Source organism: Tenrec ecaudatus, chromosome 4 (assembly GCF_050624435.1).
Source record: "Tenrec ecaudatus isolate mTenEca1 chromosome 4, mTenEca1.hap1, whole genome shotgun sequence".
NCBI lineage: Eukaryota > Metazoa > Chordata > Mammalia > Afrosoricida > Tenrecidae > Tenrec > Tenrec ecaudatus.
Window position 1 is genome coordinate 97274423 of NC_134533.1, and position 27784 is coordinate 97302206.

At 40.1% G+C, this 27784-nt stretch overlaps 1 protein-coding gene across 1 annotated transcript in view; it reads left to right on the forward strand.

Moving 5' to 3' along the window:
- The window catches only part of CNTN5 (contactin 5), a 557068-nt gene that overhangs the window by 467474 nt on the left and 61810 nt on the right, over window positions 1-27784 (forward strand). The window contains exons 17-19 of the mRNA XM_075547810.1: window positions 2641-2790; window positions 18525-18595; window positions 21224-21458. Of these exons, the coding sequence (XP_075403925.1) occupies window positions 2641-2790; window positions 18525-18595; window positions 21224-21458 (456 nt within the window). The remainder of the gene's footprint in view (window positions 1-2640; window positions 2791-18524; window positions 18596-21223; window positions 21459-27784) is intronic.

Here is a 27784-nt window from a genome sequence, read left to right on the forward strand (position 1 = left end):
AGGGAAATCATTGATGACAGCAAGTCATTGCTCAAACAACTTCTTTTTTGCGTTAAAAGTTTGGCTATAAAGGACAACAGAGAAACCAGATGAAGCCTAAAAGGAGTAACAAGGTTAAAAGAGTTTCATTTTGTCTTAATGTGGGAAAGAAGCTTCTGTGTGTACATTCACAGGAAATGCCCACTAGAGAGATTTTGTGGGAAACCCGTTACAGTTTGAAAAGGAATCAAAAAGGGGTGTTCGGGCTTCTACTAGAACGCAAATGTGTAAGAACGAACGGTCAGCGAGGAGATTGCTCATACAGAAACTTTTGCTAACGATAAGGCCTGCATCCTAAAGATCAAACCAGAAGGATTTCATGAATCCAAGAAGATAAGATCTGGGACAGAAAAGTGAATGTGCAGTGTTCTTGAGATTCGAATGAAGAGACTGAAAGCATATCAGGTATCTGAGATTGCTTGTGATGACTGACCTACAGAAATTAGCGAAACTGAAATCACTCTGTAGATGCACTGCAAGTTTGGGTGATGCGGTCTGTACATTGGGAGGGAGGGAGAGGTTAGTGGTACTGTCTCGTGGCCCCTCCTCCCATCTTTCTGCTGGACACAGCATAGCTCAATGTTTCACAGTCTGTGGGCTGAATAGTCGCATTTTCCTCCATCTTTGAAAATCAGGGAGTTCTTGCTCCGTGTTTAATGTAGCAAGAAAGGACCAATTTCTTTCTAAGGCTTCATTTACTTCTTAAGAAAATCAACGGTGCAGTGTTGTGGAATCTTCCAGGAAGCCCACCCTGACTAGTCCCTCATCATTTGCCCCTCACAAAACTAAGATTTTGGTTCCATTCTCTTAATGTATTTCAGGAGAGATGTTCATTGGAAATCTTGGGCCTGTTTAACTTTCCCTCACAATAGAAAAACGTCACTGCCCATGGCTGTGGAGGAGACTCTGACTCACGTTGAGAGGTTGAATTTACAGAAGTAGACTGTCAAGCATCAATTTTGCGGCATCTCTGGATAGACTTATTAAGCTTCTAAACTTTTGGTCAGCCGCCTTGTGTGGGACTATTTGCCCCACTCAGGGACTTTCAAAACGCAACAATTGTATATCGTCTCATTGAGTCCTACCCATGGCAATCCTGTACCACGGAGCGGAACTGCCCTCAGTAGTTTGAGTGGCTGTCCTCTGTATAGGTCACCACTTGTCTGTCCTTTTATTTCAATCGGAATGCAGCCAGATTGTGCCTTAGCCGTAAGAATCACAAGACTTAGTCTCAGAGTTTTCTTTTTGACTTGTCATCAGAAAAGACTAGTCCCTTGAAAAGGACTTTGTGCTTAACAAAGTACAGGGTCATCAAAAGAGAGGAGATGGATGGACGTTGTGGCTGTAACCGTGGCTTAAATGTAGCGATGGCCGTGAGGATGGTGCAGCCCCTCCCCGTGTTTCATTCTGCTGTGTGCAGGGCCGGTCAGACTTGGAACTGACTTAGAAGACCTAAGGACAACGTGGGGGAGTGATGCCCAAGTCCTTTCTCTGGAAGAAAAAGAATATGAACAAACAATCCAGGACTCCTTAAAACTGTGCTGAATGATGACGTCAAGAACTTACCTCCTTACATGGTTAAACAGAAATCTAGGACTAATATAAATCCAGAGGTTCTTGGCATATGAAGACAGAGGCTAATTTCTCTCATTTTCTTCCTGTGATATTCTGTTGTAGAAGTATTTCCTAGACAACAGATATATGAGAATATGAAAAGTAATCCTAAACAGAGCATATATACCATGTAACATATGTATACACATATACACATACAAACATGTATGTATATACATAAGGTTGCTAAGAGTTGGAACTGACTTATTGGATCTACCAACAATTTTGGGAGGGGAGTGCCAATTACCAAGTTTTTTTCTCTTGCACAAAGAGAATTTGAACAAGCATCATATATAGATAGATATAGATATAGATGATTTTACAAACATTTGATGTTTTACTAAAATCGAATTATTTTTCAAAAATCACTCCAGAGAGAATTCAGAACGTCCACTTGAATTCCACAGATAGTAGTTTTTAGTTTAAATAGGAGCATTCTTAATCTACTTTTTGGAAGTCTCAAGTGTCTAAGCATGTTTTCAAGAACATACAGGAAAAAATGCTCAAGAAACTGAAGGAAATTGTAGCACGACTTGCCCACTTTTCTGAGGCTCAGATTTTGAAGAATGTTTCTAGTGTAGACAAGAGCTAGATGTGTAACAGCCTAAGATGGGTGAATTCTAATTCTAACTCACACAAATACTTTTTCCTAATATGACTAAGGAGACCATAGGTGATATAAATTATTACAAAGCTTAACAGCTAAGGTCAAGTTTCACATTCACCCTGAGGTGACTCAGAAGAAAACTTGGTAGACCTCAGTTCTATGCTGACGTGGTGTCACCACGAGTCACACTCAATGGCAACACGTTTTAATGAAACTGAAGGTGATGTCATGTATACTACATGTATGCTACATGTATGCTACATGTTCTGAGGAATTGCGTGGACGTGTGTTGACTCTGTCAGTAGTTGTGATGTCCTTAATTGTCATTCACAGCAGTCCTTCAGCCTTCTCAGTAAACTAAAATCTCCTTCTTCCTATAGTCCCAGAAATCATAACAGGGGACCTGGAATCAGCAATGGCCGTGGAACTGAATCCTTGGGTAGAATACGAATTTAGAGTGGTGGCCACAAATCCAATTGGGACTGGAGATCCAAGCACCCCATCTCGACTGATCCGTACAAATGAAGCAGGTAGGAGTCGGTAGTGTCATTATTCCGAATTTAATATGTCTCTGATCTCTTTAAAAGCAACCTGAATTAATTATTATTGTTTCCCTTTGATATAATGTCCTGGTTAATTTACTTTCATATCATAAAATCAGTTCCCATAACAAAATTATTTTTATTTTATCCCTGTTCATTACTTTTGTTTCCCTGAGCTTCTAAAAAGTTTAGTTTCCTTACAACCCTTGCATCCATTTTCAATCCATCCTGTAAATGAAGCAGCTAATATCTACTTCTAATTATATACTCATTCAATAAGGCATTTCCATCAATTTCAGTATAGGTTACTGAGCTTCTTTTTCAATCTTGTGATAAAACTTACCTTTAATTACAATGTGCTTCTTTAAAACTCTTTTGTGTAGCTTTTCACCAGTAACCTAATACATTTTGAAAAGATTGACAGACCTTTCTTGGCCTACTTCTTTCTTTAAGTCTCTGTATTAAGTTAATACTCATCTGCTTCCTGACATAGAAAACCTAGCATCCTTCCAGTATTTTATTATGAAGTACCTTTGATAAAATGTTTTCAGTGACACATAAAGGGAATTTTTAAAGCTCTTTTTAAAGAATTTTAAGAATTTTAAAAAGGATTTCTAAGAACTAAATCTTAAAATGTCTTGTCTGAAATACGAAAGATGCAGAAGAATATGGAATATTTTGGAGAAGTTCTTTGAATATTTGGACAAACTCTTATTGAGCTATATTTTTTGCTTAATTCCCTGTAAAACGTATCACTAATAAATATGATATTAAGAATCTATCTAGTAAAGCATCTACTGAGAAGATAGCAAACATCAATGTTGGTAATAACAATCTGAAAACAACCAATAAATGAAGGATGGATAGATATCATCTATAAAAAACAAAACTTACTGACATCAAGTCCATGCCAACTCAGAGCGTGACCATGTAGGACAGAGTAGAACTGCCCCTGTGGGTTTCCAAGATGGTAGCTCTTGACGGGAGTAGAAAGTCTCACCCTTCTCCCCAATTACATCTGCAGGGAGGAAAAACATTTAGTAGCCTTATGATCAATGATAACATGAATGTCAGTAATTTTTTAAATATAAATACGTTGAAAATGAGGGGTTTGTTTTATGGTTGTTTTTTTGTTTTATATTTCATCACTTTGTCTTCAGAACCTAGATCAGTATCTGGAAATTTGGTTCCGTATACCTGTATGGGAAGAGTAAAGGGAATATCCGTTTTAGCACCCCTAAGTCAGATATGCATGGACTGGAACACTAAGAATTAAGTATTTTAGAATTGTTTTTTTCACTTCCAACATAGTTTATTGTAATTTATATGATCTGCTCCAAGAATTTCTTTAGCTTTTCTTAAAAGCACACTACAACTGGTCTTTAAAAATGAAATCAAAAATATATCTCAAATGGTCATGTTAGTGCATTGAGTATAAATAACCATGCAAAAGATGTTCTAAGAACAATTAAGCAACCAAGAAAATAAAAGGTAAAATAACCGAAATATGTTGGAAAAATTCATCCACAGAAAACTAAACTTTTCTGCCATTGCTATTGGCCTTTTGCAAATTGTTTTTGCTACTTCTTTTTTCAATTGTGTGGATTTTAAATTGAGCATTAATTGCCTGGCTGGATCTTCACGCACCCATAAAATCAGCCATCCTTTCACTGTGTACAGGTGTTCATTAATTAAGAGTATAGCAGGTTAGTTGTTCCCCCAGTTTATGTACTCACTGCACTACATTGAAATGAATGCCAATAGGAGTGCTTATGTTCACATATTGTCTGGAAAGCATTACCTTACTTTGCATATTGTTAATTGTGTTTAAACAATGGCAAAGATTACTGCCTAATTCAAAGGCGCCCTATAAATATTCATTTCCAAGATAAATAATCCATTTGGAATGAATAATCATTTTCAACTTTTTGTAGCAGAAATCTTCTCCTGCTATTTAAAGCATTTTAGCAGCAACACTTGTTTTCTACCTAAATTGTATTCATTCAGATGATACATTTAAAAGACTTTCCCCTTTTCTACTTCTGCGGCTACCTCAATCATATCATGCACATCTCTCACCGTTTTTATCTGACTTCTATATGCGTGGCATACTTTAGCCCATTAAAATCTTATGGAAAAGAAATAGCATGAAACATTCATCAAGCACTCTCCATTGAAAGCGAGTTGAGGTAGGCTTGTCCCATCTATTTAGTGCTTCTTGGGCTGTGGTACTACATAGCTGGAGCCACCAGTGGTGCTGAACCAAGTGTTGAGTGTTGTGCCTGTTTTGTCAGGCAGCACAGACTAAAAAGGACACCAGTGTCCGGAGATGTCCTCTCAAGTGATGCACTGCACTTCTCTGAAGTCCATGTCCCGCACTAATGGACCGTCTCAACTTCAATAATTTGTCCCAGCTGCCTGAGAAAGGAAAGGTCTCACACTAGATATTGACTTGAAAACGCCCTGCCCCTTTAAAATTCTCTTACTGACTATACTACTCTGAATTCCAAAGCAAGTTAGCGAAACGTTTCGAATACTAAAATGTTCTTTTCTTCCCTCCAAATTCCTTAGCCCTCAAACCTAAACAGTGGTCTGAGGGGCTTAAAGAAAAAAGGAGGAAAGTGAAACTGAAGTGGACTTGGAGTCTTGTGACAAACAAGTTCACTTCAAACAATAACACAAAACAAAAAAAAAATAAAATGTTCTTTTCCACACACACACAACGCTAACTTTTGTTAGTATTGCAGACTTCTTGTAGGGTGTATTTTGAATTTTCCAGTTATTGAAACACTCTTGGTGGTCATTCAAAATATGATAAATACATTGATCTGATTTCTTATTATTTGGATGTCAGAGTAGTTGTAGTTAGATGACAGATTGGTAGAAAGATAGATAATGCTGTGTTTAATCTTGCAACATGTTACTATTATTAAACTGGTATATAAATTTATGATGGGAATAATGTAAATGCTTTAACTCAAAAGAGAAAATCACATTTTAGAAAATGAATTTCAAAATTACTGTATGGTAGAAGCAGAATATATATAAACCACACATGGGAGCATCAATTATCATTAATAATTGAACTTTAAAATTGTCAAGGCTAATATATATATGTATATAATTGACTGGTTAAAAAAATAACATTTTAAAAATATTTTTATTGGGGGCTCATACAACACTATCACAATCCATACATCCATCCACTGTATCAAGCACACTTGCCCATTTGTTGCCATCATCATTCTCAAAACATCTGCTTTCCACTTGCGCCACTGGAATAAGATAACATTTCACAATACAATTAGTCATTTTTAAAAATTGAGCTTCTCTGTAGAATAAACTTCAATTTATTATCAAAGTACTTAGTATAATAGGGGAATGAAGAAAGTGCAAATGTTGAGACTTATACCAAGCACTTTGGTAATAATAGGAAATTAATACAAAATATGTGAATATATGTACATATCTGACCTGGAATGCTCAGAGAAGCAGACTGCCCCATCCCATCGGTCTCCAGCATAGAAGCTGCTGGCCTTACAGCTCTGACGGTGCAGCCAACAATCTAGTTCATGGCAGCAGGGAGAAGATATAAGTGTCTATATATACATATATGCTTATATATAAGAATATATATATTTAAGGGAAAAAATTCTACCTGTAATTAAATATCAATTTTAGGGTTAGATAGATTGAGATTAGTGCTCTCCCCTGGCAGTGTGAACATAGATATAAGTTTAAGGTTCATGTTTTTTTTTCATTTATGAAATGGAGATAATATTATAAAACAGCCCTCGGAATTGCATTAAAATAACCCATGTAAAAAGCTTAGCTTAATGCCTGGTGCATGATGGGTAGAGGGTATGCTTGCTATCAGCAGCTTTTACTATTATTCTTGATTTTTTTGGATAATTTACTCCTCCACTGAATGGACATGTAAACTATCGTAAGACTGGCTCTTTAAATAGGAAGGAAACATTTCAGGTTAAATGAGATTGTTGAGCTAGTAACCGCCGAGCAGTCATTTTGCTTACAGCTCTTCAGCTAGTTCCTTCGACTTCCCCTCAAGAGAGCAGTCTCAGGTGCTGGCTACACTCACCCACCTGAAATGACTTGGGAGTCAAAGAACCCTTTCAGAGCGGAGGGCACGGTGATGTGCATTTATCTCCTCCAAACCTATCCCTACACTACCCTCCTCCGTGTCTAGCCTTCCTGCCAGATCGGATCTGTAAGTAGATTGGAATAGCGACCCAACATGTGCATATTCTTTCTAGTACTTGTAATGGAAAGTCCTGCTGGTGTGGTGGGCTCTGCCCTGAGCATTCACCACCAGGTCCAAGGCTTGAACAATAGAACGATGATGTCCCAGAATAGACTGGATGAAAGTGAGTTTGGTTTTTGAGTTTGAACATAGGCAAGGCAAACAGAATATATATATATATATATATATATATATATATATATATATATATATATATATATATATATATAGACTATATTTGAAAATATATTTTTTAACATTCAAATGTCTTTGCATTTGCTTTACCTTGTTTTCTGTCCCATCATTCTCTTTTGACACGGGAGTGGGATAACATCAAGTACATATTTCTGGCACACAAAGAAAACTATGCTTCTGTATTTGAGAGATCCATGATCAACCAACAGATAGACACAGAGAAAAAACATTGATAATCACATAAATAACCTGATAAAGATATTTCCCAGGCCATTCTTAAAGGCTTCCATAAAATAGCATTTACCCACATCCATATTTTTCTTGTGGACTCTGTACGTTCTTTGGAAAACCTTCAGCTCTGGGGGACAGATTCCCAATAAGTCTGTTGCAGCCTACTTGCCACAGTGTCCTCTAGGACTACAGGGATTTGTCATACTTCCTTAACATGAAAACTCGAGAGACACAGAAGCCTCTCAAGAATAAGTCAAGCCTCTGTTCTAGTCATACAGTGTGAGGTTGAGGCATCCTATAACTTTCTGCAGGCCAGCAAACATCCAGCGGGGGCTGAGTCTGGGATCCCACAGCTGGTAGGCCTCTGCACCTTCTGCAACTGTGAGGATGTCATGGAAGCCACGTCTGGCCTCCTCAGACTTCAAAACATAGAAGGAGAATTGAACTCAACATTCGCCCAAGGCCAGTTCCTATTGGGCGAATGTCAGACATGTCTCCCATCCCCCACTGTGGTCATAATTTATTTTAGAAGAATTAATGCCAGGCTAGTCTCTGTGAGTTGGTTATTAAAGAAGTCCCAGATGTCCAACTCTTCCAAGATGCTATTTTGCTCCACCACAACCCCTTTGCCCCCATGACTTCTTAGAGTATATTACCTCAGACCTGGGTTTTGCAATCCACTGCAGTGTCTGCAGAAAATCCCTAAACATTGAGAAATTGTTTCAAGTGGGGGTGGGTGTTGTTCAGTTCCAGACCCCAAAGCCAGGCAGAGGTGAGCCAAATGCAGTGTCCAGAGCCATAAGTCAAACACGTCCGGAAGTCAAAACAACGCGTTTTGCTCCTCCCAAAGCTCCCTCGGGAAAAGAGTATAGCTTTCCAGGTGAGCCAGTGTGTGGAAGCACCGTACTTACACCCTTCAGTGAAGGGGATCTTCAGTCACACAATCAAAGTCAAAAAGCCCTCCAAGGAAACAAAGGTGTGGCTTCGTTTATATCCTCCCTCAAAGGCAGGCCTTCATTGACCCTATTCCTGTCCATTATGAGTGAAGTAGAGAACTCTCTCCCAAACAGGACTATAGTCACACGCATGGAAGGTCCAGAAATTTAATAGATGCCCTATATGATGCCTTATAAGATATGTCTTACAGGCATTGTGGCTTGTTGTTAGGTACCATCGAATCAGTTTCCGCTCAAATGACCTAGCGAACAACAGAGCAAAGCACTGCCTAGACACGCATCATTGACACAATTGGTCTTATATTTGAGCCCATGGTTGCAGTCACTATGTCAAACCTTAATGTCAAGGACCTTCCTCTTTTTCACTGCCCCTCTGCTTTCCCAAGCTTGATGTCCTTCTCCAGGGACTGGTCGCTCTTGACAATGTGTCCAAAGTACCATAAGACTAAGTCTTGCTATCCTTGCCACTAAGGAGCATTCTGGCTGTACTTTCTGCAAGCCAGATTGGATTGTCCTTTTGGCAGTCCACCTGAGGAGCCCTGGTGGTGTATTGGTCACATATTGGGCTGCTAACCATAAAGTCACCAGTTCGATACCACCAAGTGCTCAGCAGGAGAAAGGCAGGCTTTGTACTCTACTTAAGAGTTAACAGCTCAGAAACTCACAGGGGGCAATTCTACCCTCCCCTGCAGGGATGAGTCATCATCACCTCAATGGCAAAGTGTGTTTTTTGTTTTTGTTTTGGTTGACCACTCATGGTACTTCCAATATTTTTCACCAGAACCATAATTCAAATGCATTTTTGAAATCCTCTTTAGTCTTCCTTATTCAATGTCCAAATTTCATATGGAAATGAGGCCACCTAAAATACTACACCTTGGATCAGGCGCACCGTAGTCCTCAAAGTAACCTGCTTGCTTTTCAGCACCTTGGAGAGGTTTCATGCAGGCCATGCACTCAGTGCAATGAGTCATTTGATCTGCTACTTCCACGAGCACTGATTATGTAGCCATACAACAAAAAAATCTCTCAATTTGCCATCATGTTACCTGTCAGTCAAGGTGTGAGAATTCTGGTCTTAACCCTTCATCTTCATCAGCAAGTACTTAAATCCTTCTCACTGTCAGCAAGCAAGGCTGTGTCATCAGCATGTCTCAGGTTGTTAATATGCCTTCCTCAAGTCCTGATGCTACATTCTTCTTCATATAATCCAGCTTCTCTGATTATTTGTTCCCAAAATATACCCAACCAAACTGCCATTGATTGCCTCCACCCCAAAGCAGCCTTATGGTGCGGAGTACAACTGCCCCTGTGACTTTCTGAGACGGCAGCTCCTTCTGGGATGCAGAAAGCTGCACCTTTCTCACAATTATGTGTTCGGCCTGCACATGAAGTAAGTCTTAAGTAAGTAAGATGATACAAACTTGATGCACACCTCTCCCGATTTTAAACCGTGAAATATTCCCTTGTTGTGTTTGCACAACTGCCTCATGATCCATATATTGATAGTTAACAAAACAAAGCAAAACTCAATTCCATCAAGTCAATTCTGACTCATAGCAACTCTATAATAATCGTGAACACAATTTATTAACTCTAGGCCAGGTTTTGTGATTAATCGTTTTTAAATAAACATAAAATACAAGTACAATGGGGTACCCAAAACAACAGGGTTTTTTCCCCCAAAGCTATGTATTTAGGGGGTTTTTTACAAAACAAATTTATGACCTTCAAGTCCTCTCCAATACACTTCAGACATTTGTCAAATCTGTGATTCCATTGTTGGCATTCCATTGTTGGAAACATTTTTCAAACTCATCTATTTGGATGGCTGACAGCACCTCCCTCGTTTTTTCTTCTTCACCTCTTCGAGGTCGCCAAATCACTGTCTTTTCATGTCCCTCATCATTTAAGGAAACAGAAGTCGCACAGAGCAAGGTCAGGTGAGTCAGGTGCATGGGGCAAGAGAGACATGTTGATTTTTTGCCAAAATCTGGCACTGATATGGGTGAACAGGTGCATTGTTTTGGTGGCAAAACCAGTCCCCATCTGCCTCAAATCAGTCCTTTTTTGCTGCACAGTTACCTATTCTTCCCAGAACTTCCAAATAGAAAGCTTGATTAACAGTCTGAGCTGGTGGAAAGAACTCCAAATGCACTATCTCCCTCACATCGCCTCTGTTTTGGGGGGGGGGCTACCACCTCATATCATTATTATTATCTTGTTAAGATATCAGAAGGGCTCACCACTGCCATCGAGTCAAGGCTGACTTATAGGGACCCTACAGGACAGGGTAGAACTGTCCCTGTGGGTTGTGAGAGTGTAACTATACACGGGAGTACAAAGCCCCATGTTTTTCCTGAAACTGTAAACGAGAGAGGCTAAAAAGTATTCTTAGTCAACTAGTTAATTGTCAAGCTGGGACTTAAGCTGAGATCTTTCTCATTCCAACAGTACTTTTAATATCTGTGCATACAACTGTATTCTGATGACTAGAATAAAGATGCTATTTGAACTCCTTAGGAAACATCTATCTATCTATCTATCTATCTATCTATCTATATATATATATATATATATTTTATTTTAGAAACTTTTAGACATAACTCTTTAGATAAACTGAGCCTAAACAATGGTCAGAGTCCCTGTGTGGTACAAACACGTAGAATGCCCAACTGCTAATGGAAAAGTGGGAGTTTTCAGTCTGCCCTCAGATACCTTGAAAGAATGACCTGCTAGTCTACTTGGGGAAAGCAAGGGAGCAGAGCAAATTCAGTGGTCGCTGACATAAATGATGGTCATTCACTGTCAGTGCCATTGAGTCTACGCTGCCTCAGGGACCCTGGGTTTCCGAGACTAACTGGTAAAGGAGTAGAAAGCCCACTCTTTCACCTGTGGAGCTGCTGGTGGTTTCCAACGACTGCTAATCGCAGAACAACTCATAACCACTACACCACCAGGGTTTCAGCAGGTGGTCAGGTAGCTGAAATAGTCTTGTGCTACTCACTCCAATCCTGGTAGAATTTTGTTTTGCTTTGTTTTCATTTTCATCTCAACTCTCCCTTTTACTTTATTAACACATCCCTGCCCCTTTTCTCAGGAGTCCTTATGATGCAGTGGATCGCATGGTGGGCTACTAAGCACCAAGTCAGCAGTTGGAAGCCATGAATCGCTCTGTGGGAGAAAGTGGAATCTCCCCTCCCTAAAGAGTTACAGTCTCAGAAGCTCAAGGGCAGTTTGACTCTGCCCTACACGGTCCTTTGAATCTGAATGGACTCAGTGGTAGGGACTGAGAACCCTTTTCCATTCATCTGCAGCTTTTTCCCAATTTGGTCACTAGATTAGTATGAAGCACCTAAATTACTTCATCTCTTATTGATATCCGATAAAACTGTATTATTTAATGAGCCATGGAAATACCTACTATAATGGAAATTGGAATTTTAGGCCAAAAGGGAGCTTTATAAATTACTTCATCGTGTTTTCTTTTGTTTAATGGAATGCTAATATAATCATGCTGGTACTATGGTTTTGCTCAGTCTCCTAGAGTTCTTAAATACTCAAGCTTTCTTAACTAAGGTGAAGCACTATATTTAACCTACTTTATATTTTTATATCAGTGTATCAAATGCATATGTTTGAATGAGTATGCCATATTCCAACATGCTAGATAAAGCACTTTAGCAGTTTTAACAGCTCAATACCTAGAACTTGTGAGTATTATCTAGCAATGGCGGAGCTTTGCTTAGAAAGAAATTCAGATGAATCAGAGTTTAGCCTGCTAAGTGTACTTGATTATCTAAGCTAATTAACTTAGGATATCTATCAGCAGCAAATAGAGGTAGATAAAGGGTCTAGTTACTTAAATCTAAATTGGGTTTTTCATTAATTATACTAATAATATATTTGATTTTTAAGTAAATATGTGTTTCTCTGAACTCTATGGAAATATCCAGTTGGTGCCTAATAATATTAATTTTATGTTTCTAATAAGAACTTTAGAACTTTGTATACCATAAGATCTGAAATATTAAGTCAAATCCCTTCATATGAAGAATATATTGTTTAATAACTTGTAAGGGGCATGATTAAAATCAGTGAGTTCCAAAACACTGAATGCTGAAAACATCATTGTGCATTACCAATTTGAAAAGAAAATGGATGGGAATGTGTGGTAGTTACATAATCTGGTGTCAACTTGTGGAGGGATGAAGGCTAGCCTGTCAATCAGGACCCAGTGTGATGACTTCATTTGGAGGCACTATGGAGATAAATAGCTCACTGGAGGTGGGACTCAGAAACACTCCCTCGAAGACATTCCTGTTGACAAGACACATGGAACTACACTAGAGCCCTGGAGCTGGAGGAGCGACGTGAAGACTCCTGCCAGTGCTGAGATGCTTCTACTGCCATTGGATCCACAAGACTTTCCACTCACTGGCCTATGATCTTCCCGCATTTGGTGTCATTGCATGTGTTGCATGAATCTGAAGAGGAATTTATAGATAAAAAACAGACATATATATGGGCTAGTATCAGACTTATGGACTTGATCTGTACTGGGCTGTGGTGTTTTCTCAATATTTGATTGCTCTTGCATACAAAGCTCTTTCTTATACACATGTGGGTGTCTATGAATTTGTTTCTTTAGTCTAAGCAGGCTAACACAGCATGAGCACCACTGATCAGATGCATGTAATTAGGAACTGTAAGGCAATTAGAATTATTGGAGTACTGAGTGCAAACGTTGTGATCCTGACAATAAAACACGATGCCCAAGTTGCAGCTATTTGAGCCTTAAACTTTCTCTTAGCATTTCCTATCAAACCTAGTGGTTTTGTTTCAGTAGTTATATTACACCTAGTAAGTGTTTGTGTTTAAGAGTTGTTAGTGCTTATACACAAACACTATTAAAACACAATGAACCACGATGCCTTTTGTCTCATTTATACTGCATTAAGATTGAAAGTAGGGTGAGGAAAAGATGACCTTGTTTCTTTCCATTAGGTTGAATATGAACTCTCTTCTTTTACAAAGAAGTTAGCAACAGTAAGAAAGCAACATGCACTGATTTCAAATAATAAAAGAAAATTTACAGAATGTGGGCCATTTATGGATAATTTTCTGTGGTTAAGCATGGAGTTTCCATGAGTCAGAATTTACTTGATGACAATAGGTTTGGTTTTCTGCTTATTTTGTATTGTTTATAGCCCACATAAAAATGAATCATAACACAAAAATCCTTACTTTGTTTTTTTATTCTTCCAAGTGACAATTTTCACTACATTTTTACTAGCTTTTGTGAAATTTGGGTTTTCTCAAAAAATAAAAGTCGTGAAAAATCTAAAAAATTTTTCTGAAAAAATAAAAGTACTGATAGCCTGTGGAACAAACACTTCTGTTTCAACTGTACTTTCATAAATAATGTTTGACTTCAAATAATTACAAATAAATTCTTACGGTCCTTTCCCATTTTAACGGGGTTTACAAAATTCCCATATAGTAGTCCTAACATCTACGATAAACTCTAAGCCTAAATATAGTGAGAATTCTTTTATTAGATGATGTTTGAAAATAAGCTAAAATAGCAAAGGATCATTAGCATTTTGAATTTTCTCAAAAAACTATCATCTTATAGATATCATCTTCAAAGAGAATGATTTTAAAACCTAAATATAGGCTATGAACTTAGCTATCCCAATGTAATAGATGCATTATTTGCTTGTGGTGGCTATTGACTTTCATGTTATTTATATGTTATTTGTGAAGGATAGTGGGTGGGGGTAAGCTATGTGTATAACATTACTGATTCCGAGGCAGCATTCTCATCTTCCATTTGGGAAACCTAGCTTCAATTTCTGCCCAATGTACCTCAAGTGCAGGGAACCCGGGTGGCATAGGAGTTATGAGTGGGGCTGCTAACCACAAGGTCAATAGTTGAAACCACCAGCTATTCTGCAGGAGGAAAATTGGGCTCTTTCGTCCCAGAAGAACTTACGGTCCAGTAAACTCACAAGGGGAAGTTCTACTCTGCTGTATAGGGTCACTATGAGTCAGTGTTTCAGTCCAGGTAGACTAGAGAAACAAATTCATAGATATTCATATGTGTATAACAAAGAGTTTTATATAAAGAGTAATTGTACATTAAGAAAACATCCCAGACCAGTTCAGATCAAGTTAATAAGTTCAATATTAGCCTACATGCCCATTATCAATGTTTAAATTCCTCTTAAGAATCAACTCAAAACATGCAATGATGCTGAGTGCAGGATGATAACAGGCCAGTGGGTGGAAAGTCTAGTAGATCCAGTGGCTGTGGAAACATCTGAGCTCTGGTGTAGGTCTCTATGTGACTCCTCCAGTTCCAGGACTCTGGCTACATCAGTGTAGCTCCATGTGGCTTGTCACCAAGAAGACAAGCAGAGAGGGTCTCCTACCTCCTAGGAGGCACCGAGAAGTTCTCAGAAACCTCAGGAGAAGGCCAGGCCCACACAGAAGCCTCATTGGCTATGGCCTGATTGACAGGCTAAACTCCACCCCTTTGCAAGTTGATAGGAGATTATGTAACTACCACGTCAGAATTGACTCTGTGGCAGTAGGTTTGTTTTTTAGTTTGCTTAGGTACCTCAAGCTCAGATAACACCTGTCTGTGAAGGCTTGCATATTGCTATCCTACTGAATAGATTTCAGCAGAGCTTCAAGAGTAAAATGAACTTGGAGGAAAGACCTAGGAATCTACTTCCAAACTAATCAGCGAATGAGAACCCTTGGATCACAATAGTTCAATCTACAACCATTCATGGGAATATCATAGAACAGGGCAATGTGTTGGGGTTTAGTTTGGGTTTGTTTGCTTGTTTGTTTTCATTTGCCTGGAGTTTCCATAGCAGTATTGATGCACTTGGATTACTGGGACAAATATTGAAAGTATCTTTGTGGACTGCTAAAAGAACAAACAGATCCTTACTGGAAGAAATACAACCAGAAAGCCCTTAGGAACAAGCAAATGAGACTCCATCTCACATACTTTGAACATGTTGTCAGAAGAGACTAATCCCTCAGAAAGGTCATAATGCTTGGTGAAGTAGCAGGGCAGGAGGAGACAGAAAAAAGAAGAAACCTCTGATAAGATGTATTAACACAACAAGAGTGAGCTCCAACCGAATAATGGTGAGCATGGCACAAGACCAGGCAGTCCGTGTTCTGTTCCACACAGGCTCACTAGGAGTAGGAAACAGCTCAACAGCGCCCGATAATAACAGCAACGTGGGAAAAACACGGCAAGTCGCAAAAAGCATCCAAGGAAGAGGTAAGGAATGTAAACGTACAGTCACTGTACCAAGAAATTGTTCAATTTCCAATCCGATTAAAAACAGTTGATCAAGAACCAATGATACTAAAGAAAGGAACACGAGGCTTGAAAGAAAACAAGGGACCATCTAGCTCAGAAGCAACAAAGCCCACACGGAAGCAGCACACCAACATGGGTGATCGTGAAGGGCAGAGGAGACCAGGTCTCCAACAACAAAGGTGGGTGGGTGGGGGAGGGTGGTGGGAATCACATCACTGTGAATGAGGGGAGTGCGTGATCGGGACCCAATGTCCATCTGTAGACAGCTGGACATCCCTTGCAGAGGGGTAGTGGGGAGGAGATGAGTCACTCAGGGTTCAGTGTAGCAACAATGAAACTCAAAACCTTCCTGTAGTTCCTGAAAGCTTCCTTCCCTCCCATTTATCATGACCCCAATTCTACCTAGCGGACCTGGTTATACCAGAGGATGCACAGCGGTGCAGTAGGGATCTGGAAACACAGTGAATCTAGGACGGACGAACCCCTCAACACCAGTGGTGGGAGTGGCGACACCAGGAGGGAAGGGGCTGTAGAAAGGGAGAACCTATCTTGGAGATCTATGGTAAACTCCTCTCTGGGAGATGGGCAATGGGGAGGTGGGTGAGGGGAGACGCCGGGCAGTGTAAGATAAGATAAAATAATTATTTATAAACTATTAAGGGACCAGGGGGAAGGGGGGAGTGGGAGGGAGGGGGAGGGTTAAAAAAAGGAAACCGAGCTGATTCCAGGAACCCAAGTAGAAGGCGAATTTTGAGAATGACGAGTGCAACGAATATATAAGGGTTCTTTGCTCAACTGATGCATGTATGGATTGTGATAAGAGTTGTATGAGCCCCAATAAAAAGATTTATTCATTAAAAATAAATAAATATATATATAAGGTGCCCTGGTTCTAAGCCATGGTTTTTACAATCACTTCATATTCATGCAAATGCTGGAAAATGAAGAAGGTATACTGTAGAAGAACTGATGCCTTTGAGCGATGATGTTGGTGAATCTTGTCAGTACCATAGATTGCATACGAATGATCAGTTCTGGAAGATGGATAGCCAGAATGCTCCTTAGAAGTGAGGATCCAGAGACTTTGTCTCAGGTCTTTGGACATGTTATTAGGAGAGATCATCCCTGGGAAAGGACATTATGGTGGATGAAGGACAGTTTCGGTGAAGGAGGGAACACCCTTCAGGATCTGGGTTTGTTTGGTGGATGCAACAATGGGCTCAAGCATAACAATTGTCAGGCGGGTGCCCATGGGCAATGGCTTGTACATAGGGTCACTGTGCATCAGAACCGACTCAGTGCCACCCAGCAACAAGCACTGACAGTGTACAGTGGTAATCAGACACGTTAGCAAAGCACCCCGTCTGCCACATGTTGTTATAAGTTAAGTGGCAATAAGCAAGACACTAATAAAAATAACTCAGTAAACGACCACCATTTTCCCACAGGTAAATTCTGTACCTTTTTGATTGAGGAAAGAAATATAGATAGATAGATAGATAGATAGATAGATAGATAGATAGATAGATAGATAGATAGATAGATAGAAATTGAGTAGATTCTGACTCAGGATGACTTATGCGTAAGACTGTAATTGGGAGACAGGTAGCCATCCCTGTGTTAATTCTTCTACACATGCGTGAGCAAGGAAAGAACTCATATTGACGTGGAAAGTGACCAAGGACACTGACCGTTGGACGCTGGTGAGTCAGAATCAGTCTAATGGAAGTGAGGCTTTCTGGATTGCGATAGAGCCAATAGAAGTTTCGTTTTCTTTCTCTCCCAAGTGGATGCTTTTCTCTCTCTTTTGTGACAATACTTAAATCAGTTTTTCTGGTATCTGAAATGCTCGGTGAATACCAACCAGTAATTAATAACTTTTCATCCAAGTAGGTAATATATCAGAGTGAATGTGTTGTTTATGAGTATATCAATATCGTTTAAAAACTATATGCTGGGGTATAAAAGCAACGTTGAAGTGTTAGATTGCTAATGCAGGCTCATAGCCTGGAAAGTGATTTCTTTTAATAGTTTTCTTCATTTAAAAATGTTCCCTTTCAACTGCAGATTCTGCGGTTGGATGCAATGAAGGGGAAATTTATTCCTTTGACACATTTATTCTTTTAATAGTTATTCATTTGAAAAAAATTCACCGGGTGCATATATATTTTGAAGTCTGTAGAGAGATTCATTTTTGACACTTTTTTGGGGGGGCGAATTTTTTCATTTAAGTAGGCTTTCACTGCATGGAACTATTGGGAAGATTTCTGCAAACTTGAGCAATCTGCAAATTCGGGTGCAGCAGAAATGTGAGCAGCACCCTGTGAACTTGTCTGGGGCCCCACAAGCCTGGGATCCATCAAATGCTCAAATACTTATGAAGCAATTTGAAGGATAAAATTTCGCCGACCAGTACTAAATGTCCATAAGTATAGCACTTCTTATAACATAGAAATTGCTACCGTAGAGCATTTACAACAGACCGCATCTCGGGGTGTGTGCAGGGCCATGAAAGGAACATGGTCACATGGCCCACACAGAGAGCAAGGGCTCTCTTACAACAATAAGTCTCTTTGTTTACACAGTTAATGCAATGACTCTAATTGCAAACGAACTTTTGATTGGGTTTTACCCAAGCCGAGCAGGGTCATGATATGTTCTTATTGTATGGGCAATCAAACAACGTATGGATGCATCCTCCTTATTTCTGACTGATTTCTGTCCCCAGTTCCAAAGACAGCACCCACCAATGTAAGCGGAAGAAGTGGAAGAAGGCACGAGTTAGTCATTGCCTGGGAGGTAAGAAAGCCTATATTGGACATCAAATATTGTTGAACTCTGAGAGCGTGGGCTACACATAGACCCTCTGTACCTGCGACAGAGTGGCCAGATCATTTCTGTCTCAATGAGGTTCCGAAACACTCTGAGCAGACTGCCCTGAGATGAGTATTATCAAATCAGCCTTTTCCATTTCCATCGTAGTCCCAGTAGACTTTTCTTTAAGTCTAACATTTGCTGCCTGGTCAGAATTAACTTTCAATAATTAAAACATGTCCTCTCACAGACTACCTCATGTGTTTGTTTGTCTTAATTTGCGATTTGAATGTTTCCTGATTAAATAACATTCTTGACTTATTTGTAGACTAAGAATTAGCCACCTCTGAAAGGGAGAGGACCCTGGGTAGCTCCAACAGTTTGCACTTAACCTAGCGAGGAGCCCTGGTAGCATGGTGGTTGTATATTGGGCTGTAAACCACAGGTTAGCAGTTTGAAGCCACCAGCTACTCCTCGGGAGAAAGAAGAGGCTTTCTACTCCTGTGAGGAGTTACAGTCTCAGAAACCCTCAGGGGCAGTTTTCCTATCCTAGAGGGTCACTATGTGTCGGCATCAACTCGTTGGTATTGAGTTACTAACCTAGAGGTTGGACAGTTGAATCACCCACTGGAGATCTGCTTCCATAAAGATTCCAGCAAGAAACCCCTGTAGAGAAGTTTGGATTTTGCATGGCAGGTAAAATCCTGGACAATCTCAAAGAAAGGTGACTCATTTTAAAAACTGCAGAACTTCGGCCAGTTTAAGTCCCTTGCCTAATAAGCAGTCGAATTGAGACTGTGCATACAAAAGTTGCAAACTTTCAGTCATTTCACCCTTTGGTCTCTGGCATTTCTTCTGTCAAGGGAAAAGAGCGTGGAAGAGGAGTACGAGGCATACAGGCATTTGCCGTAAAGAGACCTTTGTGTTTAAATAACGGAACTTTCAGCTACAACACGCATGGAGCTCACAGAAGTCCCTGGTTGTGCAAGTGTTGAACTGCTAACTGAAAGGTCTACTCTAAATGTTCCAGCCCACCCCCCCCCAGACACCTCCGAAGACAAACTTGCCAATCTAGCTCCCAAATCACCCCGTGAATACACTGCAGACCAGAGTTTTACTCTGACCTTTCCGGGGTCAGCAAGAATCAGCCCAATGCAGCTGATTTGCTTTGTTATGTGCTTGCTGTGTTGTTTGAATGTCACTCACAGGGAAAAAAAAGAACTTTGAGAAAAATGAAAATATCCCTGACCATCTCCAAGCAAAGTGATCAAATATTTAGGGGGGGGGAATGTTTCCCAGTAAGAAATCTTCCGTCATCACATCCTCTGCCTGGTTCTTCTGCCACCCACCTACCTTCTTCTTCAGTAAAACTTCATGCCTTAGTTTTATTGTTATTTTTCATATCTGTAAAAATATTAACTTAATAATAATGCCCGAGCTTCACTGAGATCAGTTCTTATCAAATATAATTGCCCTTCTCTATAACCTTTGATAAGGAGTCCTGATGGTATAGTGGCTTATGCCCTGGACTACTAAACTCAAAGTCAGTAGTGCAAACCCAGCAGCCACAGAGTGGGAGAAAAATGAGGTTGTCTGCTCAAGAAAGATTTACAGTCTCACAAATGCCAGGGAGAAATTCTGTTCTGCCCTATAGGCTCACGATGAGTCAGAATCAACGCAATGGCAGTAGGCTGGAGGTTGGGGCGTGGGGTGTCTTTCTTTGGCTTTGATGTAAGCGTTGATATAATGATCTTTGTCTACCTGCCTCCACACAGTGCACACTTCTTCCTCAAATAATTGCTTAGTAAGAGAAGTTAAGGGCTGTGCTAGGTAGGCACTCATCTTTGTGAATTCCTGACTAACTGTTCAGTCGCAGTCCCTTCTTTCTGGGATAAGATCTGATTTCTCCTCTCTTAGGTGCCCTCAGTATTTAATCCACATATTTACGCTCAGTGGTGCTGTTGCTATTTTTCTAGTCATTTTCAATCTCAGATCAAAATCTTAGCAATTTCCATGTAAACCCACCCTGGGTTGGCACTGAATTTTAAACATACAAAATATATAATGCAAAGATTTCTAGAGCAAATACCACAGCCAATTTGTGTTCCTTCTCTTAGGAAAGCACAAAACGATGTTAAAATTTCTAAGGTAAGAAGCAAGGAGAAATGGCCCCCTCTTAGCAGCTCATGTTTGCTGTGCAAAGCACTCGTCAGAGTGCTCGCGGTGACAAGATTTCTCTCCACCACCGGACCATGTGACAGTTTGCTCACTGCGGGAGAGTCTAGTGTGGGGTCCCACGGCCTTCATTTCACATACATGACTAATTGGAGCAAAATGGTTTCACTTCAAGAGTTTCAGAACTCTTGATAACCCTCTTAAATGCCAACGGATCTTATGGAATATTTCATCTTGTACCTTCAAAGCTTTTAGGCTCCCGAAGACTGCCAACGTGAGTTGCTTGTTGATTTCCAAAATAGTACCAATGTAGGAAAGTCTGTTTTCTGGTTTTATAAGAAAAAAAAGTTTAAGAATTTGAAGTTATTGGGTTTTGGGTTTCGTTTTGTTTTTCCCTGAATGCCATTGTGTTGATAACAAATTGCTTTTCTTCTCCAGCCAGTATCTGAGGAGTTTCAGAATGGGGAAGGCTTTGGCTATATCGTGGCTTTCAGACCCAATGGGACACGGGGCTGGAAGGAAAAAATGGTGACCTCTTCGGAAGCATCCAAGTTCATTTATCGAGATGAAAGCGTTCCTCCCCTGACCCCCTTTGAAGTGAAGGTTGGCGTCTATAACAACAAAGGGGACGGTCCTTTTAGTCAAATTGTGGTCATCTGCTCAGCTGAAGGAGGTCAGTTTCTATACCCCTCTTGTATCTATTCGATGTTTTCATATTTTATTTGTTATATGAGTGTTGACAGATTATTGTACATAACTTGAGAAACCAAGATAGGCCCCAATAGAAGATAAAATTCACTACTTTAATTTGAATATGTTTTCCAAGATTTTGGTCTTATTAAAAAGAAGCAAAACATTGATATATGTTGATTTATGTTCTCCACTCCCTGACCGTCTGTGATTAACATCTTTCCATGATGTTGACCCTATTAGAAATGCTTGCGGTTCACGCTGTTCTCCAGGCAGGCATTGATCAAAACCTCTTTGATTTGAAATTTAGGTAATTTTATATCAACCCAATACATTTAAATACTATGTGAACTAAATTTAAAGATTATAATGATGGAACCAACAAATATTATTTCTTACCCCGTGCACAAAGCATCGAGATGCTTATAAAAAGTATCAGATAGGGCTTTCTTTTGGAAGCTTGTCATACATATCATTAAATCCTCATTCTCTTTTGTCAACTCGGCATTACTATTATTTTAATGTGCAGCGGGAGAGATTGAGGTACAGAAAATTTATGGAACTTGCTCAAGTGATGCAGCTTATAGTTAACCATCAAACCCAGGTCGGTCTAACCATTACGTCCCTGATTTTCCTATAGAATTCTACCTTTAAAAACATTATGTCATTTCATCCTCAAGCTAAAACAATTAGGTAGTCGGCACTGACTAGGCTCTGTGTGTGTGTGTGTGTGTGTGTGTGTATATCAGAGTAGTAAAGAACTTAAGTTGCCACTATGGGTTAAGTGTTCAGCCCCCACCCCCTCACCTACTTCTCTGCAGGAGAATGATGTGGTATTTTCCTCCCGTAAAGATCCAGCCTTAAAAACTACACGACACTTATTCTGTCCCACGGTATCCATATGGGTAGAAATTGGCTTAACAGCACCCGTCAACAACAGATTGATAAGGTTGAAATCTGTAATTTGCTCTTGATTATGGTCAATAAACCCACTGCTATCAAGTTGACCCTAATTCTTCCTGGGCCTATCACAAAGAGCAAAACGGATCCAGATGGCTGCCAAGACTGTACATATTTTTCTATTTATTTTAGCAGTTTTATTGACATATAATTCACATATCAGACAATTTGTGACTTAACCATAATAAAAAGAGTTTTGCAATCATTATCACAATCAATTTCAGAACTTTTTGTTTCACTTTTGTACTCATTATTATTAGTTCTTCATTTCCCCCCAATTCTGCTGCCATGACCCTAAGAAACTATTAATCTTCCAGTTGCTGTCTCTATAGATTTACCTATCCTGCATTTCACACAAAGAAAAACCTGTTAAAGCCCTAACAGCAATTAAAAAATAAAACTGAGGAAAAAAACCTCAATTCAAAAGAAAGCAGAAAAAATAAAACTGGCACAAATTTAAAATGAATCAAAAGAGAAGACTAACAAAGTGTTTAATTTTATCCTAACTATATCTGCATTAATCCATCTTCCAGTGCGTGCTATCTGCTAGCAAACCTATTCACATCCGTGCTCTCTGGTCAGAGGGAAGTCCGTATAGGGATCTTATAAGTCAGCTGTTCTCAACCTGTGGGTCGTGACCCCTTTGGGGGTTCAAACGACCCTTTCACAGGGTTCGCCTGATTGATAACAGTAGCAAAATGACAGTCATGAAGTAGCAATGAAAATGATTTTGTGGTTGGGCATCACCACCACATGAGGAACTGTGTTACAGGGTCACGTCATTAGGAAGGTTGAGAACCGCTGCGTGGACTTGGGGCTTTCACTGTCATCCATTGCCTTCTTCAACCTGGGTGCTCAGAATTTAAGTTCCAATACTCCTCCCTGTCCCTGTATTGCATTGTATTCATTGCAGTCTTTGGGGCACCCTGGTTAAGTTCATGTGGACTTAACTGACCCCTCGCTTAGTTGGCTACTTGTTTTAAGACAGGCTTTTTGGGCCCTAGACACAATGCTTTCTGATAGCCAGCTGACTTCTTATCCACACTTTGCTATAGCACCTGTATCTTCAATGGCATAGTGCATTAAGAGTTGGGCTAGTAATTGCTAGACTATATGGGGCAGAATGCTATCTCATTCCCTCGTAGAGACACTGGTGGCCCCACCTTGCAGCTAGGAGGCCAATGCTTAACCCACCGAACCACTAGGGATACTTATTGCGGTCAATAAGGGAATACAAACCCAGCATCCTACCTCAAAACACTAGGCTCTTTTAAGTTCTAATACAAAAGTTCAGTTTCCCAAGTGAGAAGAAACGTGACGGAACTGCTCCTTTAAAGTTAGTTTTCCCACTGTGGTTTCTCCTATTCAGAGTAGGATTTCAGTCACCCCTGCAAGCAACATAAATACTTCACTTTCCCCAAATATTTCACCAAGTCAGTACTTGTTTCGGCTTCTGATAACCATTGTTATTTAAACTAACCCTTATGCTTCCTTACTGCCTATAGATGAGAATTGATAAGCTCAAGATAAGTATTAATCTCTTTGCTACTGTGAACTGATTCATGGGGGAAAAAACAAGGTCATTTGGGTATTCAAAAAACACCCCCGTACTTCATTTCAGTACAGAGCGGTTTTTGAACCATCGTGTTTTTTTGTAAAGTCCATTGTACAAAATAAAGGCAGCAATGTGGAAAACAACGAGTGAATAGGAGTTGTAAGCATTTCACTTAAACACCGCAAGCTTAGCACCTCAAGTTTATGAGATGTTCTCAAGCCACTAAGCCATGCTACTTACAGTATTAAATTTAATTCTCATCATCAACGATGATATAGGAATCTCAAGCCTCATTCTACCCTAAAGGAAACTGAAGCTCAGAGAGATTAAATTGCATACTCAGTACACACTCCTAATTAATATAGCAGTTTTGAGTCCAAGATTGGATGACTCCAAAGAAGAAAACGCATGCCAGTCCAACCTCATATGTGTCTGCAGACGCATAATAAAGTCCAGAAATCCTAGTTGGAGAATAGAACGCAACAGGAGTAACAGGACATAGAGAATGCAACAGCTTCCCACAAACACATGTATGTTACACCTTTTTGTACAGATCAGTTCCGCTGGGAAGCATACAATGGTACAGTCTGTATGTAATACCCTATTAAATGCCTGTGCCACTAGTTCATGAGTATACTGTACTGAGTTTTCTTTTATAATTTTAATGTGAACAAAACAGTGCATGCTTCCACCTGTAGTCAGCAGCACCCAATCTCTTGTATATCATGTATCTTTGGAGTGTTGTATTATTGTCTCTCTATTTAATTTTCATCCAAAAATAATACTGTTAAGTGCATCACGGCTCCCAAACACAGCCAGACCAGTGCTAATGATAACAGCAGCCAGAGACTACGGAGAAGCATCAATCTGGAAATGAAACAAAACAGGTGGAACAACACAGAGGTAGAAAATTAGTGAATGTTCTTGCTCATGATTTAGGCATGTTTGCACAGCTACCGAATCACACAATGTCCTATTTCGAAGAACAGGCTGCGGATTTTAAGTGATGTATGATTACACTGCCTTGCTAGGATGGTGTATACTAATATTTTGTATTATTTATTACTTTAAAAGTTTAAAGTACATGTTTTATTCAGGAAGTGCCTATTTTTGTTGCTTTAAAATTGCTTCAAACTAATTCTCAAGTACATCACCCCAAAGGTCATATCAGATGAATTGTGGAAGCTTGTGAGCATGCTTTGTATGGTAGCACCAACACTGCCTTTAAGAAATTCAGCTTTGTGATTTCTTATTACCCCTTGCTTTCCAAGTAAATATAGCAGCCATTGTGGCTTTTTACACTGTGCTTCCTTCAACTTGAAACAGCTTGCCTTTGGAGATTTAGCTTGCAAGCTAGATCAGAAACATGCATATTCTCTTTCAAAGACACATAGGTTGTTGTGATTCCATATCTGATAGCAGTCCTTCATTTATCTCAGTAGACTTACGCATGAGAGAAACCTTGCAGAAGTTTACTATATTGGAACTTTCTGGATAAATCTGACAAAAGCCCCAGAATTGTTCAATTGTGTCAAACAAGAAAAGCAGCACAACGGAAAAGCAGAATCTTTTCCTGGAGGCAACAGAAGTGGGGTTCCCATGCCGATGGTTTGTTCCGTGGTCAGCCTTGCCTTCCAACACGGGGGAAACGCAGAAATGCAGATCTAGAAGGAAGATATCGGATGATCTGATATGTCTACAACGAAGTACTTTTAATTCATTCGACTCTTGCAGGGAGGTGTCATCAAGATGATTTCAGACTCAGTAAGCCAGCGAGTCAGAGGAGACCTGACCCGTAGGATTCTCCAGGCTTTAAAGTTTGTGAGCACACCGCCAGGTCTACCGCCAGGTCTTTCTCCTGTGGTACAGCATGTGAATTCAACCACCAGGCTTTCCGTTAACATTTGAGTGCTTCACTACCGTGCCAGCCGAGACTCGAGTTATTCTACGGGTTAAAATATATTTTTGAACAAGTCTTTTAGAAGAGTGAGGAATAATGGATCAGTTCTCTTTTTAGTTTCTTAGCGAATCCCTTGACCTGGACAGGAGCGGCAATTTCACAAATTGAGCCATTTTTTAAAGCGTCAAAGGCTGTAGCAAACATAAAATTGTACTCACCCTGGTGTAGATGCCTTTCCTCTCTCTTGGTGACTGTTCAAATAGATTCACAGACTACCTTTTATCATAATACAAGGATGTACTCCTCCATTAGAAAAGTTTGCGCTCTGTGTTTTTCCCTTAAACTATCTACCTATTTATCATTTCAAAAGTTCTCCATGTTCTAAGCTACATTAAAGAACACGAGAAAAGAGACTGCTCTTCATTGCATGCTGATGGCAGAGTTCTTCCTTCTCGGAGCAGAACGGTAGGAGCATGCCCAGGCCACTGTGGAAGAGAGACCGCCCTCCCGCAGCTCACCCCACATCAAGAAGGACATGTGCTAGAGCGCATCAGACGCAGCCACAGAATTCCTGTCCTCCACCTACTTTCCAGTGGGACATCTATGATGGTTGGTGGTCACAGCCACAGCATGTTCCCATAAAAGTTGATGAGTAGGCCCCAGAAACCGCCCCCTTTGTTTTCCTTCCAAAGAAAACATATTGACATGTGATCCAAATTTATGGTCCAAGAAACTTTGAATGCATCCTAAATTATTCATTATACACATGGATGTTTGGTGTTGCAAGAGCACGGGACAGCATGTGAGTTTGTGAGTTCACAAACTTAACATCAGCACAAGGTCGATTCCTGTGAGACAGATGTCAGATATGTCTCGAGCCCTACAACCTTCTCTATCAAATCTTACACTTACCGTGTCTCCCACGGCACTCTAATTTCCTGTTGATATGTTGGTCCACTATCATCACCCTATGTTCTATGCAGACAATACTCATAATAGTGGAGTTTGTTAGGGGAGTTAGCATGTTACACTTCCGGATGAGAAATGCTCAAAATACCATTATTTTGGTGCAGCATGCCTTATCCCAAGAGCCCCTCAGCTCGTCACCTCTGTCCTGCTGAAGCAAATGTTTCAATGGCCTTTTTGTACTGTCAACAAATGCCCAAGGGCACACCACTCTTCTACAAGGCTCAGCTCAAAAGTTCCCTTCTGTAGCTTCCTGAGTCAGCAAAGCTTGCTCCCACCATTAAGTATCTGGAGGCATTCCACAACAAACCCTCCGCCCAAAGGCACTGAGCTTGAGTTGTACCATGGGCGGGAAGCCTACTCCTCGGCTTCATGCTCTCGCTCTGGGTCCTGCTGCTGTCATTCCTTGGTTGCTTCTCTGGTGTCACAGCGTTCTGTCTCAGTATCTAGGAGGTTCAATATGCCAGGATCTTAGGACCCAAAGACACATTGCACTCTTGTCTCTTCTTTCTTGATGGTCATGAAATTCCACACCATGTTTTTGAGATGGTTCATCATTTTATACCCCACATGAAGGCAACATTGGCCAATCTCAACTTTACAGTCACACATATTTATCATCACAATTAATCTTGTTTAAAAAAAATCACTCATAACTGAATATATAACCATATCATCATCTTCCCCAACTTTTTTTTTAACAGATCCACCAGATCAGGAAAAGAGGAAATATCCCCAACCTACATGGCTCCACCAAGTTCTTTGGCAGGAGTTGCAAAGACTATTGCTAGGAGAGACATATTGAATAATTCACTGCATTGCACTTGATCTTGCAGTTAAATCGCATGATTTAGACTTTGGCCCTCTCAGCTGGACTGCTGTCCCGCAGTACTAGAGAAAGTGCTCCAAGTGGTTCTTCTGCTCACAG